Below are 16,025 nucleotides of genomic sequence, written 5' to 3'. Positions count from 1 at the left end.
GTCACACTGGATTAGGGTGAGCCCTCGTCCAATAAGCAGCGTCTTTGTGAGAAGAGAAAATAGCGACGTAGAACGCACAGAAAGATCACGTGAAGGCAGGACAGCAGGTGACGTCCGAGGCAGTGACACCAAGGACTGCCGGCCACCTCCAGCAATGGGAGAGATGCGTGGATGGCTTCTCTCGCAGAGCCTCCAGAAGGTACGACACCTCTCAGATGCCCAGCCACCACAACTGTTAAGAAATGCTGTTGTTCAAGCCCCTGGTTGTGGTGCTCTGCTTTGGAGGCCCGAGGAAGTGAAGACACCCCAGTCTCACGTCTCTGTTTCCCAGAACCTTGCAATTCAACTGCAGCTGCACCCATAGACCCCCTGAGTTGCCTTTCCCTGTGCACTGTTCCCCCCCTCCCCCCCAAATGCTGAGTGCAGGCTCCCACCTGGCCACTCTGGAACCTTGTATCTACAAGTGAACAGGTGATTAAAATCTGCACAGAGAGCTGAGGGTGTTTCAAAAGGACAGCAAGCCTCTTCAAAGCTTGAGGGTCCGGGCTGGGAGGAAATCAGCTTCCGGTTCTGCCGAATCAAGACCTGAGCCCACGGGGTGACAGCCAACCCCACAGATGGGACGTCTGGAGGCGACGAGAAGGAGCGTTCACCCAGCTCTTGGTTCACAAGCTTTTAATTTTTTTGACGTTTATTTTTGAGAGAGACAGAGTGCGATCAGGGGAGGGGCAGAGAGGGAGACACAGAATCCGAAGCAGGCTCCGGGCTCTGAGCTGTCAGCACAGAGCGCGACGTGGGGCTCGAACTCACGGACCGTGAGATTGTGACCCGAGCCGAAGTTGGACGCTTAACCGATTGAGCCACCCAGGCGCCCCTACAAGCTGCTTCTTGAATTAAGAAGGCTGGAGGAATTATACGTGGAGTAGTCTCCTAGATTTCCAGGGACAGTGATTTCACCCAGAGGATTCTGTGCCGGAGGCCTCGCGTGGCTGTCGTGTGGGTGCTGCTGGGTGCAGGGTGCTGGGTGGGGGGAGGAGGGGCGGGGGATCGCTCCTGCTGGCGCGAGCTGGGACTGGCTCTCAAAGCACTTTTCCTTCCCAGCACTTATCAGTTTGTAATTGCAGATTTTTGTACTCAATTGATTTTGCCTGAGAGGATCCTTGTCTGTTTTGCCGGAGTCCCAGGAGGATGGGGATTAGGACTTTGTTGCTCCCTGTTGTGTCTGCTGCGCATAGCAGTGTGCAGCTGACAACAAGCATTTGATAAAGATTTGAAGGAAAATGAGATGTATAGATATAGGCCCACTATCAGGGTGTTAAAGGCCCCCTGCGGAAGTGTGCTTAAAATCTTGGAGGTATCCTCCCTTTATGAAACTCCCCCATCTTCCCCATGGCCTAACTGATAACAATTCCCCTGTTCTTGTCTTCACATAGGGGACTTCAGTTACCAACTCATGAGGCTTCCTGCCCATCCTGACTTTTTTTTTTTTAGGTAGTCAACCTTTTCCCTCCTCCAAAGGCAGCCTTGTTTAGAATTCTAATCCAGAATCAATTGAAAATGGAGTTGATCGCAGTGGAATGGGAGTACGGGGTGGAACTCTCACAGGCCTCCCCCCTTTGTGAGCCCCTAAGACCTCTCCAGTGGTCCCCAGAGACTTCTGGTTTGACAAGCCCACGCTGGGGGTCCTAGAGGGTCCTCTCCAGCTGGAGACATGGGCCTTTGAGACTCAGATTCAATGGAACCTGGGCCTTTAGACCTTGACTCAGACTCAAACGTTGGGTCCACACTCAGACCCCGACAGGCGGCCTGCCCAGAATGCAGGGTCCAGCTCTTGGGAGAAATGTCTCGATCTCCTTGTATTCACCTTGTAAAAAGACAGCTCAGTTCCACGAGACGGGGAGTCAGTACAAAACACAGCACAACCACATAAGAAAAATAACTTTGTTATTAAGCATATATAATCTTATCAAAAGTACTTCATAGTATCACATCCGTAACTGTTCCAATACTAGCTCAGCTGTTATATAGACCTGTTATAAATAATGAACATGGCTACTGAAGTACAGGAGTAATCACTAGGAAATAAAAAACCATCGTGACACATTAAATCCCCAGGGCACATGCTTCAGGATCTAATAATGTTCAAGTCTCAGGGGGATGCGTGAAAGGGTCTTTCCTTCTTCTTTGATTTCCCTAAAGCAGTAATATTTTTTGAAGGAGCAGATGAAGTCCAAGATTTTATGCTTTAGCAATCAGTCATGGTTTTTTTTTTTTTTTTTTCCAAATGGAAATTGTTTTTTGATTTGTTGTGAAATACACATGCTGACCATGCCAGGAAAAATTTCATCTATTTCCCTGAATTCATTATTAATAACTTGAGACGGCTCTATTCTATTAGTTGTTTGGCCTGGATTCCCATATATAAATTTCCTTTTCAGGAAGGTTATCGGAAAGATGTCAAGGTTGCACAATGAGGCGGCTGTGTCTCTGACAGGCTGGAGTTGGGGAGAGGAGGAGGGGCAGTGACCCCCAAAGTATGGTGAGGGATTTGCCCTCAGCCCAAGGAGATGCCTGGTGCTTAGTTACGGAGAATATCTCCTTCCCCTGCCTGCCTGGAAAAAGCGATCACGAGGCCAACAGTTGTGAACCCTGGAAACGGAGCATGACCAGTGTCCCCTTCACCCGATATTTGGTGGGGTAATACTCCTCCCTCCATGCCAATGTGTATTTATTATTTACCTGTATGAACCCACCTGAGTTCATAGAGTAGAAATGACTTCAGTTGGTCAGTTCACTCTGTAGCAGGTGTTGGACTTAACAGAGGACAGAGAAGACAGCATTGCCCTTGTGCCCCCATACTCTTTGGCCTGGGAAAGCATGTAATTTCTCCTTCTGGAATTGAGGAAGGGAGGAGGATTTTCCTAAATTAAAATGGTGCCTTCTGTGCACTATTTTCAACGGCATTATTTTTATTCCCACTGCTTTCCAAAAAGAAAAGCAATTATTAGGTCCTATTCTAAGTTCTAGTCATCAGGGTGCAAAAAATGAAAGTCAGTATTTCTGCTAAGGGGTTGAGGAGGTGTACAAAGATCTTTTTCCCCCCCATAAAACATGGGGCGGCTCAGCAAAACGGTAGCAAATTTTATCCCCGTTAGGTTTTGAGAAGCCCCCGTTTTACATAGTGAGCTTTGGTTTTCTATCCAAAACTAAAAGATACATTAGGATTAACAGTACAATTTGGACCTACAGAGAACCTTTTTAGTCCGGGGGAGCAGTCCATGGTTTTGAAAACCTGAGGATGAACAATTATTTTATAAACTGATCTAGCAGACTGAGATCATACGACACAGGTTATTGTGTGTTGGGCTAGAGAATATTATCTAGTCTCATGAATCCCAACGATTACGTCCTTCAGTTCATTTTTTTAATGAATTATCCTAGCCTCCCGTCAAACATGCTCTTCGGTTGTATATTACGAACATTTGACAATAAAAGAGACATATTTCCAAACACAAATCCTCATTTAAAAAAAAAAAATCAAAGATGGACCTAATCATTTCTCATGGAGCCTGTGCAGAATTTTCTTTAGCATTCATCCATCCACACCCTTTAAATATTGTGTTCCACAAGCCGGCAACGTTAAATGCTTTCCAGATGGGAATCCACGGCCGCTCGGTTCAGCTCTTAGTGAACCCGAGGTTGGCGAGGCCTTCTGCGGTGAAGATGGGACTCCGGAGAGACTGGGGAGCGACGGGAAATGCTAGAGAAGGCGCACTGAGAACGTGTTTGCTTGTCGCTGTAACTTTCTGATGGACTGTCACTGGGGATTTTGCAGGAGAAAGGAATAGTGGTGTTGAGGGTCCGTGGAAACTCCAGCCACCAGCTGACCGACTGGGATCCCAGGGTTTTAACTTGATGGCAACAGGGGGAGGGAGGCTCTTGTCACTTGCGATTCGCGCACAGAAGCCCTGCCTATCGTTCTGGAGGAAGAAGACGGAAAGATGGAACGACAAACACCAACAGTGGCTTTTAAAGAAGCTCTCCCAGGAAGATAGTTATGTGATGGGTGAAAAGGCGATGGAATAAGCAAGCACACCCTTCCCAGAAATACAGGGACAAAGTGCAGGGTGGGGAACAGGAACCCCAACATGAGCAGGCGTGCGTGTGACAGCGAGCATCTGTGCGGGTCCACGCCGGGGTGAAGGGCCCCGGGCAGGTGGCCGCCTTTCCACGTGGTACATGTGAACATGGACTCGAGGAGCTCCCCATCAAAACCAAGACGTTCCCCAATGATGTTCCAAAGCAGAAAATGCCCCTGGTCTCCTCAGCACTGCTCTCGCTCCAGTCTCCATGGAACCAGAGGAGGCCTTTTTCTGGAAAGGCTCGCGGCTGTGCGAGCAAACACAGACTCAATGGCGGGTTTGAGAATACACCACTTTCCCAACTGCTTCCCGCATTTGCTGAGGAAGGGGAATCAAGAAGGCCTGTAAGAACTGGAACCTGGACTAAGTTATGGAAAATTAAGGAAAAATGGGAAGAGCGGGAAGAAAATTTCTGCCAAACAAGAAAAACTGTTATTTCCCTCTGCATCCGAGAGAACTTCTAACAGCGTATCTGTGTTGGCAAGCTTCACCCGCCCCAGACAAGGACTTCCAATTCCCAACGAGGGCAAATTTACTTGCCTTTGCAGATTCAGTGGGGTCCCTGCCTGAGGCTATCCTTCTCCTTCCCCCACAACCCATGTGAGCGACCTCCTTGCAGCCTCCAGCCCCAGTGCACACCGATCCAACAAGGGTCAGGGCGTAATGGCACCTTCTGGGCACCCAGTCTGAGCCTGGCCGTTCAGTGCGTCTCCCTAAGGGTCAGCCACCCTTATTTAATATCTGTGATTTACTGAGCAAGCCCACTCATTTGATCAAGCAGCTTTAAAATGTCCTGGCAAAGCCCATTGTTCTAATGGGAATAAGGGTTCTTCATTTGTTTACTTTGTTTTGAGAAGAGTTTTTACTCCTATTGCCACAGTAACATTCTTCTCCGAACAGGCAACTTGCAGATATGCAGGGCATGAACCCTTAATGGTCATATTTGAACTTAGAATGTGGCAACTTCTAGGACAGTAAACATAGGACTCTAATTTTTCTCCATTTTCCCTAATATCCGTTCCTACTCCATTCCCTCCTTTCTTTAATCAAAGTTGGGAAACGAGGTTGGATAAGAGAGTAGAACATTTAAAATATATTAGACTGTTAGACTGACAAGGAAAAAGAATTATCTGCCAAGGTAAATATACATTATTGCCTTCCCGTTTTAATTGAAGAAGCCTAATTTTGATACTGAGTGATTACTGATTTTGGACACATATCCATCTATATATTTTTAATAAGTAACCTCACATTTTCTCAGAACTTACCTTGCCACTTTTTCCGTTTGGATATTCTGCCAAACTTTAAGATACCATGAGAGTACTTAACTCAGAAATCCAGAAATTCCTCAGTATGAAGGAGGGAAAGTTCCAATGTAGAACAGCCAACCCCCAGCACCCCCCCCCCCACTTGGAAGGAAACATGTAATTAGCGACTTACTCCCTCATGTCTCCCGGCAGGGGGACTGTGAGAACAGTATTTGGAAGAAGAGGAGGAAGGAGGAGGCAGAAAAAGAGCTCAAGAAATTAAGAATGTATCTTTTCTAGGTCTCCAGTGGTTTGTTTTTTTTTTTTTTTTTTTTTTTGTATATGATTTAACTGCAGGTGAAAACACTCTTTGCTCCTCCTTTGGCATGAAGATGTTAGGATGTGCTAAGGATAAAAGTCTCTGGTGGGTCCCAAGTCTCTTGTCTCAGTTGTTTTTGGGTACTCGTCTCCAGAGCTGAAGTCCATGGCTTCCGGAGAGCTGGAAAATTCCTGAGGTAAAGGGAACTCCTCCGTTGAAGAGTGCGTCCGGTGCCCAAACACCTTCTCCTGCAGCTCAGCGATGTCATTGCGGATGTCGGCCAGCATCAGCAGCAAGAAGTCAAAAGAACCAGGGGGTCCCTGTGCACGGGGGAGGAATCAAAGCCAGAAAACCACACACTCAATCCTGTGCCAAGCCATGGCTTCCGTGCGCTCCGTGACTTGCCACTCCCCCTGCTTGGTGGCAGCTATGTGGCACATGACTCTGTGTCCCAAATGGAGCAAACGTAACAGCTACTACAGTAGCCGGGTAGGGGGCAGGGCGAGTTCTTAAGATGGTCTTCTAATCCCTTCATCTCCCCTATGAGCTGTGGTGACACGCTCACCTCTCCTCTCCTCTAACTCTCGGCTACCTCAAATCAAGGAACAGAAGAACTCTCCTATGTTGCTTTCCAAAGAAAACCGGGAGATACTTATGGAAGGGTAGAGCAGCGGTTAAGGGGTTGGGGTTCCGTTGGGTCTGAATCTCGGCTCTGCGGCCCGCTAGCTGGTCTCGGGCAAGTCACCCCATTTCTTCGGGTTTTCGCCTCCCTATCTGTAAAATGGGGATGATAACTGTCCCAGTGTCACGGGGCTTCGTAGGGTTTGTAAGTGAGGATTTACATGAGTTAATACACGTAAAGGACTTAGAGCATCACAAATGCTCAAAATGTTATTTTTTTTTTTAAATTTTTTTTTTCAACGTTTATTTTTTGGGACAGAGAGAGACAGAGCATGAACGGGGGAGGGGCAGAGAGAGAGGGAGACACAGAATCGGAAACAGGCTCCAGGCTCCGAGCCATCAGCCCAGAGCCTGACGTGGGGCTCGAACTCACGGACCGCGAGATCGTGACCTGGCTGAAGTCGGACGCTTAACCGACTGCGCCACCCAGGCGCCCCTCAAAATGTTATCTTTTAAGTAAATGAAACCGTTAGAATGTCTCTAAGGATCGTTGACTATAATGCCACCGGACTGGAGGTGAAAGTATGTTTGTAAAGGCACCCCTTCCCCATTGACCAGGAAAGGTCCAAGGACTTCCTAATCTTTCTATCGGTTGGACTTTTATCGTTATGTATAGCGTTTGTTAAGCCTCAATTTCTACATAGCGCTGTGTGGGGCACAGCAAGATAACGTGTGGACAAGAAAGGTCTGGGCTTGTTAGCAGCTTGCAGTACAATCTTTATTACCCCGCAACGTCTGCTGCCGGAGCTCCCAGAGAGAGCAATTTCATCTGCAGAGCACTTGGTGGAGGAGAGTATTTTGACATTAACCGATGCTCGCTCGAAGGGTCACAGCTCAGACACCGCTTGGCAGTGCACAGGGGAGGGGAGGGACATCCGGGGGTGCTAAGGATGGCCAGGACTGGACAGTTAAGAGGTGAAGGGGTTGGCATGGGAAGCCAGACCTCCCGCATCCCAGCCAAAGGCTGTCTTTTCTTCAGAAATGACACTGATCTTTCCAATAGCACTGGAGTTGCCTGAATTTTCTGTCCTTTGGATACTGACTTTCATTTCTCATTTCCCAGACACCACGTGTGTATCCCAGCTCATTTACTCTCAAGAGATCCCCAGCAGCCCTGCGTATCTCTGTACTTTTCTGGGAAGGGATGGTCCTCCGATCCGCTCGAGTTGCAGCGGCGGCTAAACTCTTAACGTGTTCAGGGTTATGACGGCACCATCAGATGTTTTAGGACATACTGGGAAACAGGCTCATGGCATGTTGGTTTTTGTTTGTAACCTTAAAAGAACACCTTCCGGATAAAGATTAGCCACGATAAAAGAAAACTAAAACAGAAGACCGGTTTCAAAAATAAAGGCCAACCAGCTGTTAAAGTCCTCCGTGATCGCCCTCCTAACCACCGAGTTCTGTTTAGGTAGGCTCAGTAAAGGCTGGAAGGGGCTGGCTTCGGCTGGTAAGACCAACCTGTAGCCCCCCCTGAGCTACGTCCCTGAGGACATTCCCCCTGGGGGAGCGGGACAGGTAGGGCTACTTACTGGCGACCCTCTGGGTCCGGGTGCTCCTCTCTCTCCCTGCAAGCAAGAAGGTCAGATTAGCTTTGTGGACAGAGACCACGTGGATGCCATGAGCACCGGTCTTCTACTTAGACCCTCACCGTAACCATTGCCCTGCACAAATGACAAGTGTCCCCTATCAGAAACGAATGGGAGCTTGAAGCTCGGCTCCCGGGACCGCTCATTGGAACAGATCTGCTTGGGGCAAGTGTCTCTCATCCCGATGTCCCCCCAGGGCCGTGTATTTCCAGACCAATCTGACATGAGGAATGCCTGTGTTCCAGGCAGTGTGTGTGTGTGTGACAACTTAGAAACTTTCTACAGTAACACACCCTGCCTTATTTGCGAGGCAGGCGGCTCTTGAAGCAAAACCCCCACTTGCACAAAATGCAGCTTTTCCTGTTCTTGACTGTGTCAAAGAATGGGGACACACCGCATAGCCCCACGAAAGAACAGTGGCTAAAGAGCAAGACATGTGCTACTATGGCAACCCAGCAGCTTGTTTAAAATTTATAGGGGTGATCTTCCTTTTTTTATTAAAAAAATTTTTAACTTTTTTTTTTTTTGAGACAGAGACAGAGCATGAGTGGGGGAGGGGCAGAAAGAGAGGGAGACACAGAATCCGAAGCAGGATCCAGGCTCCGAGCTGTCAGCACAGAGCCCGACGCGGGGCTCGAACTCACGAACCGCGATATCACGACCTGAGCCGAAGCCGGACGCTTAACCCACTGAGCCACCCAGGTGCCCCGGGGTAATCTTTCACAGGGATGGTTTTGGTTGTTGTTTTTGTTATCACAGGTGTTTGCTTTTTAGATGTCCTTTCCAGCTTTGGGGGGGGGGGGCGGGGAGAGATGTGTCTCGATTTTGCTACATGCAGAATGGGGACGATAAACAGTGCTTGAGCTTTCTTTACTTGGTGCCTGCCCAATAGGTTGAAAATGGGAAATCTTAAGCTTGCAAGGACCACTCATCAGACTTACCTTAGAGCCGTCCCTTCCTGGTGCACCTGGCGGACCCTACAAGACACGGGGATCTAGTTGAAGGGGAGGAAAAAAAGCATGGGACAAGAACACGCTTTCCCCAACAGCAGCAAATGGATGTCGATAAAGTACTGACCACAGGGCCCCTCCGGCCTTGCTTAATGTGGGACAGATCAGGAGATGGTCCCATGGGTCCCATGGAGCCCCGTGGGCCGGGCTGCCCGGGAGGGCCTGGCATACCGGGGAAGCCTGGGCTCCCCTTAGGTCCTGGTGAGCCTGTAATCAGAGAACATCTCATTAGCTCCATATCCCACGAAAAGGACAAGGGCTCTGGCCGACAGGAGGGTCTGGGAGCCCTTTACAGCCATTTCTCTTTGCAGTCTGCCCTGCGCCTTCTGACATCTCCACTAAGGTGCCCTATCGGCATTTTAAACTTGACGTGATCAGAATTCTCTACCCCTTATGTAATCGTTGTAGACCTCATTTCTCCGGGGGCATCTCAATGCCTCTTCTCTGCAAGGGAATTAACAGGTTACATCGTTGTGTACCATCATAGTATAAATATAAGGTGTATGTATATATCATAGATATATACATTGGCTATATATCAGATATAGACGTACGTGACTGTATCCATATATGCAAATGCACAACACGTATACTCCATACAGGTGTGTGTAGTTGTTTACGGATACGATTATCCTCTGAATGTCCTAAGGTTTAAAAACTGGGAGATTTCTGGGATCTGTCTGAAAACAGGAAGAAGTAAAGCCTGGGCTGCGACTCTCCCACTGGCACACCTCACCAGAGCCGTACGCAGGGGCTGCCCCTTCAAAGTGGGGCTCTGCCCTCTCTGGTTTAGTTTCCTCCCCACCGCTCACACCCTGGCCCTGCATTCACCTGTGCCTACCTGCCTCGTCCCTGTAGACACTGAGGGTTTTGCTTTGTTTTCTAATTCTTTTCTGAGGCCTAAATCGACAGAGCGCTGGGAGTATATGGAGTTTAAGAGCAAACTACAGGACTGCTTTGTGCCTGCTTGATAGTAATTGTATGAGGACCAGAATGTGGCCTTACTTATCACGGAAGCTGACGGGGACGTGACCTATAGGCCTCATCTGTCTGTAACTGCAGACACAGAGAGTTGTAAACAGCCACTCCGGCTTGGGCGGGGCTTGCGGGGGGCGGGGCCCAGTGTCTGTGACACAGTGAGGGACAGCCTCACTGGCTCCTGGGGAGCGTGGTTGCTAAGTTGTAGGGCAGCGCTTGGTGCAGACTTCACCTCCGCCCCGGATGTCAGCTGGGGTGGGGGGACGGGTGGGGGAAAGGGTGTAAGCTCTAGGAGAACCTTTTTTTTTTTTTTTTTAAATTGCAGTAAACGCCACAAGGTATGAAAGTTACCATTTTAACTACTTTAAGATGTCCATTTTAGTAATGTTAAGTACATTCACATGGTCTTGCAACAGATCGGCAGAACTTTGCATCTTGCAAAGCTAAAACTCTGTGCCTATTGCCAGCCCCTGGAAACCACTATTCTTTTTTTTTTTTTCTTTCACATTTATTTACGTGAGACAGAGCGTGAGTGGGGGAGGGGCAGAGAGAGGAGACAGAGTCTGAAGCAGGCTCCAGGCTCTGAGCAAGCGTTCAGCACAGAGCCCGACCCAGGGCTCGAACCCACTAACCGTGAGATCACGATCTGAGCCAAGGTCAAAGTCGGATGCTCAACCAACTGAGCCACCCAGGCGCCCTGGCAACCACTATTTTGTTTTTGTTTTTTAAGTTTATTTATTTATTTTGAGAGAAAGAGATGGAAACAGGGCGAGAGAGCAGCACAGAGCCCAATGTGGGGATCGAACCCACAAACGGTGAGATCATGACTTGAGCTGAAAGCAAGAGTCAGATGCTCAACCGACTGAGCCACCCACGCGCCCCCACCATTTTACTGTCTGTCTCTCTGAACATGACCACTTTGGATACCTCGTATTAGTAGAATCATACGGCATTTGTCTTTTTGTGACTGGTTTATTTCCCTTAGCCTAATGTCCTCGAAGTTTATCTATGTCATAGCATGCAGCGGGATTTCATTCTTTTTAAGGCTGAATAATACTCCCTTCCTGTGTATACCACATTTTTGTTTCTACACTCATCCACCGATGGACGCTTGGGTAGCCTGGTTATTGTGAATAGTGTTGTCCTGTATTCAGGCAAGCAAACATCTCTTTGGGATCTTGCTTTTGATTCTTTTGGATATTATACCCAGATGTGGGATTGCTGGGTCATATTAGTTTTACTTTTAATTTCTGGGGGAACCCTGTGTTCCACAGAGGCTGCATCATTTTACGTTTCCACCAACAGTGCACAAGACTCCCCTCTTCACAGCCTCACCTACGCCTGTTCTCTTCTCTTCTTGATAGTGGCTATCCTAAGGGAGATCCTAATGGATGTGAAGTGATACCCTGTAGTTTGGTTTGCATTTCTCTACGACTAGGGATGTTGAGCATCTTTTCATATGCCTGTTGGTCGTCTGTATATCAACTTTGGAGAAATGTCTATTCAAGTCCTTTGTCCATTTTTATATCGAGTTCTTTGATTTTTTGTTGTTGAGTTGCAGGTTTTTTTCTATTCTGGATATTAACCCCTTATCAGGTGAATGATTTCCAAACATCTTCTCCCATTCTGTAGACTGCCTTTCACTCTGCTGGTTGTACCCTGTGACGCACAGCTTTTAAGTATGATGTAGACCCCTTTGTCTATTATCCCTTTTGTCATCTGTGTCACACCCAAGAAAGCTGTGCCAAATCCATCATCATGAGGCGTTTCTCCTATAATGCCTTCTAGGAATTTTATAATTTCAGATCTTACATCGGGATCTAGAATCCATTTTGAGTTAATTTTTGTATATGGTGTGAGATAAGGGTCAAACTCCATTCTTTTGCATACGGAACAACAGGAGTTTTAACCTGTTTTCAGCTGTAGACTTTGTGAGGCCATGGGCCATGTCCGAATCGCCAGCACACTCGCAGAGTCCTAGGTACACACAGGCTGCTTAGTAAATGTTTCACATCAAGTGAGCACACTGAAGAGGGTGGGCTGATTGCTGTGCGATAATTATTCACCGGCGATGTCTATCTCAAATGCATACAGTAATACTTTTGGAAGATACCTAGCTAGCTCCTACTATTGACGGACCACAGGGACAGGATGGAATAATTTTCATGCACCGGAAAACAGAGCAAGTCAAATGTTAGAGAAACGAAGACCAGGCTTTTCATATTTGGGGAAGTCTTTTCTAGCTCATAGGCTAAGCCAAAGTTAAAGACAGTTAATGTTCTATCCAAACACGTTTCACCCCCTTACTCTCAACGCTGGTTCTAAGCACATCCTGAAAGAGTTTATCTGAGAAATGGACCAGATTCCTCCTGTAACTAAATTCTTCAACTCCAGTAGCACAAGGAAAGGCCAGAGATAACATTTTGCCTTCATTTTCCCAATCAATGAACTTCAGAGATCACTGTACGTCAAGGGTCCTTAGGATGTGGGGCTTTGATGTGCAAATGGAAGCACCTTATACATAACTGTGGGGGCCACAGAGCAGCAGCCATCAAAGTCAAAGGTTTCCAATCCACCATAGTTTCCAATGTTGGCGGCCCAGACTGCGATTTATCGTTAGCCTCGGGACTGGACTTCTAGTTATGGGTAGGAGAAACCTCATAATCTCTCTGGCTGCCCTGATACATTTCAACGAAGGGCATCACAAACTGATGCTGGAATTAAGGGGTGAGCAAGAATTGGAGGCACACAGCAAGGGCATAGTCCATTGCTAAAGTCACTCCTCGGTTACTCACTGCTCCATCAAGGACCCTGGACAGCTCAAACTGTGTTAGAAATCAGATGGCAGAACTGGAAAGGAGGGCTAGTAAGTCATTCATGGAGAAGAAAGCCAGCCAACGGTTCTCTTTCTACTTCATTTGTCCTTGTTGGACTGATACATTGACTGGTCTGGAGATGAACTTCCTCCAGGGAAGCAGAGCAAGAGCACTGTCTTAGAGAAGGGTGGAGAGCTCTGTGCTAGGAATCAGTTCGTAAGGAGACCCACGTCTACTTAGACTCAGCAAGAGGCTGCCTGTGGGAGGCATCTGGAGAAAACTCCACCATGGCCCAGAGTACCTCAGGCCAATGGGATGAACAAGAGGGTAAACCACAGTCCTGAACCAGTTCTTGCTCCTTGTACAGACTGAGGCCCAGGGTACGTCTGTTTGGTAGAAACCAGGCGATTAAGATGTAAGTGGAAAGGAAAACACGTAAACAGTTTGGAAAGAATTTTGAGCCTTTGTTCTTGCTGAGATTCCAACCTATAATCTGCCCACGTCCTTCCGGGTTGAACAAACCCTACGAGGCCTTTCATGTCCAGGTCAAACCCAAGTCCTGGAGTCACGCGAGGCCACAGTGGTCTCTCCCTTCCATAAGCTCCCATGGTGGGAAGCCCCTGTTCACTTACTCAGGGGCATGCAGACACTGTTTTATTCTATTGGCTTTTGCTCTTTGTGTCTCGTCTTTCTCATTAGAATGCCAGGTCGCTCCTAACATCTAGCACACTACTAAGTGAGGATAATCAGGGATAAGACCCTCCATGGTTTAGAATCATCTGCTAACACTAATGTCATTTCCTTTATTGGTGTGGAAAAAATTCTGTTGATCTGTCTATGGAGGGACTCACGATAAAATACAAAACGCGATGTAACTATTTTTTGAAAGTTCTCGTTGTGTATTTCCTGATGGAATGATAGGACGTTTAGGGTTTTCTTCAAGTATAAGGGTGAATCTCCAAAACAATACGCTGAATGCAAGAAGCCAGACAAAAAGCACACCCGTGATGAGATTCCACTGCTCTGAAGTTCTAGAACAGACAAAACTAGTGATAAAAGCAGGTCAGTGGTTGCCTACGGTTGGGGACATGGGAGTAAACAACAAAGGGACACAAGGGAACTTTGTGGGGTGATGGAAATGATCTATGTCTTGATACAGTGATAGGGTGCTGATTAGTAAGGGCTTGATATAGGACGTATACATTTGTCACAACTCGTTGAACTGTGATTACCGGGGTACGTTATACTGTATATAACTGTACCTCAATGAAGTTGACTTACAAAAAATATATAGATACAAAAAGAAATACAGATGTGCACGTGTTCACAAATAACAGGGGAAAGAGGAAGAACGAGGTTAAGATTAAGATGTGGCCCTAGGGGTTCCTTACCCGATTCTATTCTTGTACGTTAACATGAGAAATAATTCTTCCCTTTGTTTCTCTGTAACTTAACATGATCTCTAAGAATCTTACCCAAGCCCAGGACAACGACCTTTTTCTCCCACATTTCTCCTGGTTGTGAGGGTTTCTCAGGCTCGAGGACCCAATCCCCCCCCCCCCCCCAGGCTTCTTATCACACTGGTGTGGGAGCTCCCTGGACTCCTGCCGGGGCCCTCGCCCATGGAGTCTGATCTGTGTCCAGCCCGCATTCGTGGCAGATTCTAGCAGGTCTTGGCTGGTGGCTCCCTCACCCTCCCTGATCCTCCCCAAAACTCACCAGGAGGGCCCTGGCCCCCAGGCAGCCCAGGAGGTCCTGGAAGGTAGGCACTTGAGGCCAGCACTTTGTTGCCAGTGATGTACTTGCCCAGGTCGGCAGCACTGTTGGGGAGCAGGGCAATCTGTAAAAAGAAGACGGTCCTCGGTCAGGAAGCCACGGCCCCACTGCCAGGGAGACTGTTCGCATTTGTGTGTTCACGGAGGCTGCAAATCCTTCTTGCGGTAACTCCCCTCCACGAGTTAGAGCTCCTGGATTCCCCCGCTTTGAGTTAGAGCTCAGGCGGGCTGTAGAGATCCCTTTCTAACCCAGAGGCCTTCCCGTGAAAATGACTCGTATGAGATCACTTGGCTGGTTAGTGGATAAACCTGGACAGGCGCCAGATAGCCGAGACGTGATCATTAGACTCATTACTTGAGTCTTCAATTTGTTAATTACTTTAGTACCTACCACGTGCCAGGCCCTGTGCTTGGTTCTAATGGTGACAATGGCGATTGAGAAGGGTCCCCGCTCTTAGAGACCCCTCAGCCTAGGGAGCCAGGACCGAGAAGGTGGCTTAAGGTTCACCTGCACGCTCAGGTGTTTGGGAACCAGTGGCCAACAGTGACTGTGATGGCAAAAATAGGTCCACAAAGGTTTTGGCACGCCCACCTTCGAAAGGTGGAGGCTGATTTCCACCCTCGGAGCGTGCGCTGTGCTTAGAAACTCATGTCCAATGACTAGAAAACGGCGGAAGGGATGGTGTGTAACTTCTGAGACGAGAGCATAAAATGCACCATGGCTTCCTCTACGCTTTCCCTCCTGGATTTCAGGCAGCTCATTCCAGGGGGAAGCCAGAGGGGTCACCCAGACAAATGACCTTCACGTTCCTTGACATCAGGTAGGCTGCGTGAATCCGTGAGACCTTTGGGGAGAACTGGATGCTCTGATTCTCCATTTCCTCACATAAAAGGGACCACCACCACCCACCTTTAGAGCTGTGGGGATTGCACAACACAGGCCAGGAGAAGGCGCATGGCAGGGCTCATCGCTAGCCTTGGAATGCTCTAGACGCCCTACATCCATCTTTGGATCTGAGCTTTTGAGAGAGGTACCGAGCATCGCTGCATAGTCAGAGGTGGCCAGCTCTGTGCCCTGTGAGGTCCAACATCAGCACAGCGAATGAAATTAAAAATTGTACAACGTTCTTCCTCTGAGGCTTGTTATCAACCCTGAACTATGACTTCTGGGCGCACAAAACAACAAGGTGCTCGGCCAGTTGCTGCCTCCTGGTCTGTGTTGCCCTCTGGGCACAGGCTTTCCATGTAGGGAGAGGATTCGGATGACCTCGATCTTGGGAGTCTTTTCCCTTTCCCACCTTCATGGGCAAGTCACCCTTTCTCACCTCCTATTTCCTTCCTCAGGGATTTCCACCCATTTCCAAGAGACTACAGCCCTCTCTCTGGTCAAGTTCTGATGCAGCAGAGTGAAACCCTCTGTCGGTGAGGCCACACAAACCACCCTAAGATTTCAGGGCCTGCACGTGTC

The 16,025-nt window shown here is 48.2% G+C and overlaps 1 protein-coding gene across 1 annotated transcript in view; it reads right to left on the bottom strand.

Annotated features, from left to right (window-relative positions):
• Nucleotides 1-1,927: 1,927 nt before the first annotated feature.
• CCBE1 (collagen and calcium binding EGF domains 1) overlaps nt 1,928-16,025 on the bottom strand; it is a 235,962-nt gene continuing 221,864 nt past the window's right edge. The window contains exons 7-11 of the mRNA XM_030336460.1: nt 14,502-14,622; nt 9,056-9,195; nt 8,920-8,955; nt 7,922-7,957; nt 1,928-6,028 (exon numbers count right to left, since the gene is read on the bottom strand). Coding sequence (XP_030192320.1) covers nt 5,795-6,028; nt 7,922-7,957; nt 8,920-8,955; nt 9,056-9,195; nt 14,502-14,622 — 567 coding nt within the window. The 3' untranslated portion in view covers nt 1,928-5,794. The remainder of the gene's footprint in view (nt 6,029-7,921; nt 7,958-8,919; nt 8,956-9,055; nt 9,196-14,501; nt 14,623-16,025) is intronic.

This window comes from Lynx canadensis, chromosome D3 (genome assembly GCF_007474595.2).
Source record: "Lynx canadensis isolate LIC74 chromosome D3, mLynCan4.pri.v2, whole genome shotgun sequence".
NCBI lineage: Eukaryota > Metazoa > Chordata > Mammalia > Carnivora > Felidae > Lynx > Lynx canadensis.
The sequence above is the reverse complement of the archived record's forward strand: the minus strand, read 5'-3'. Positions and strand labels throughout refer to the sequence as shown.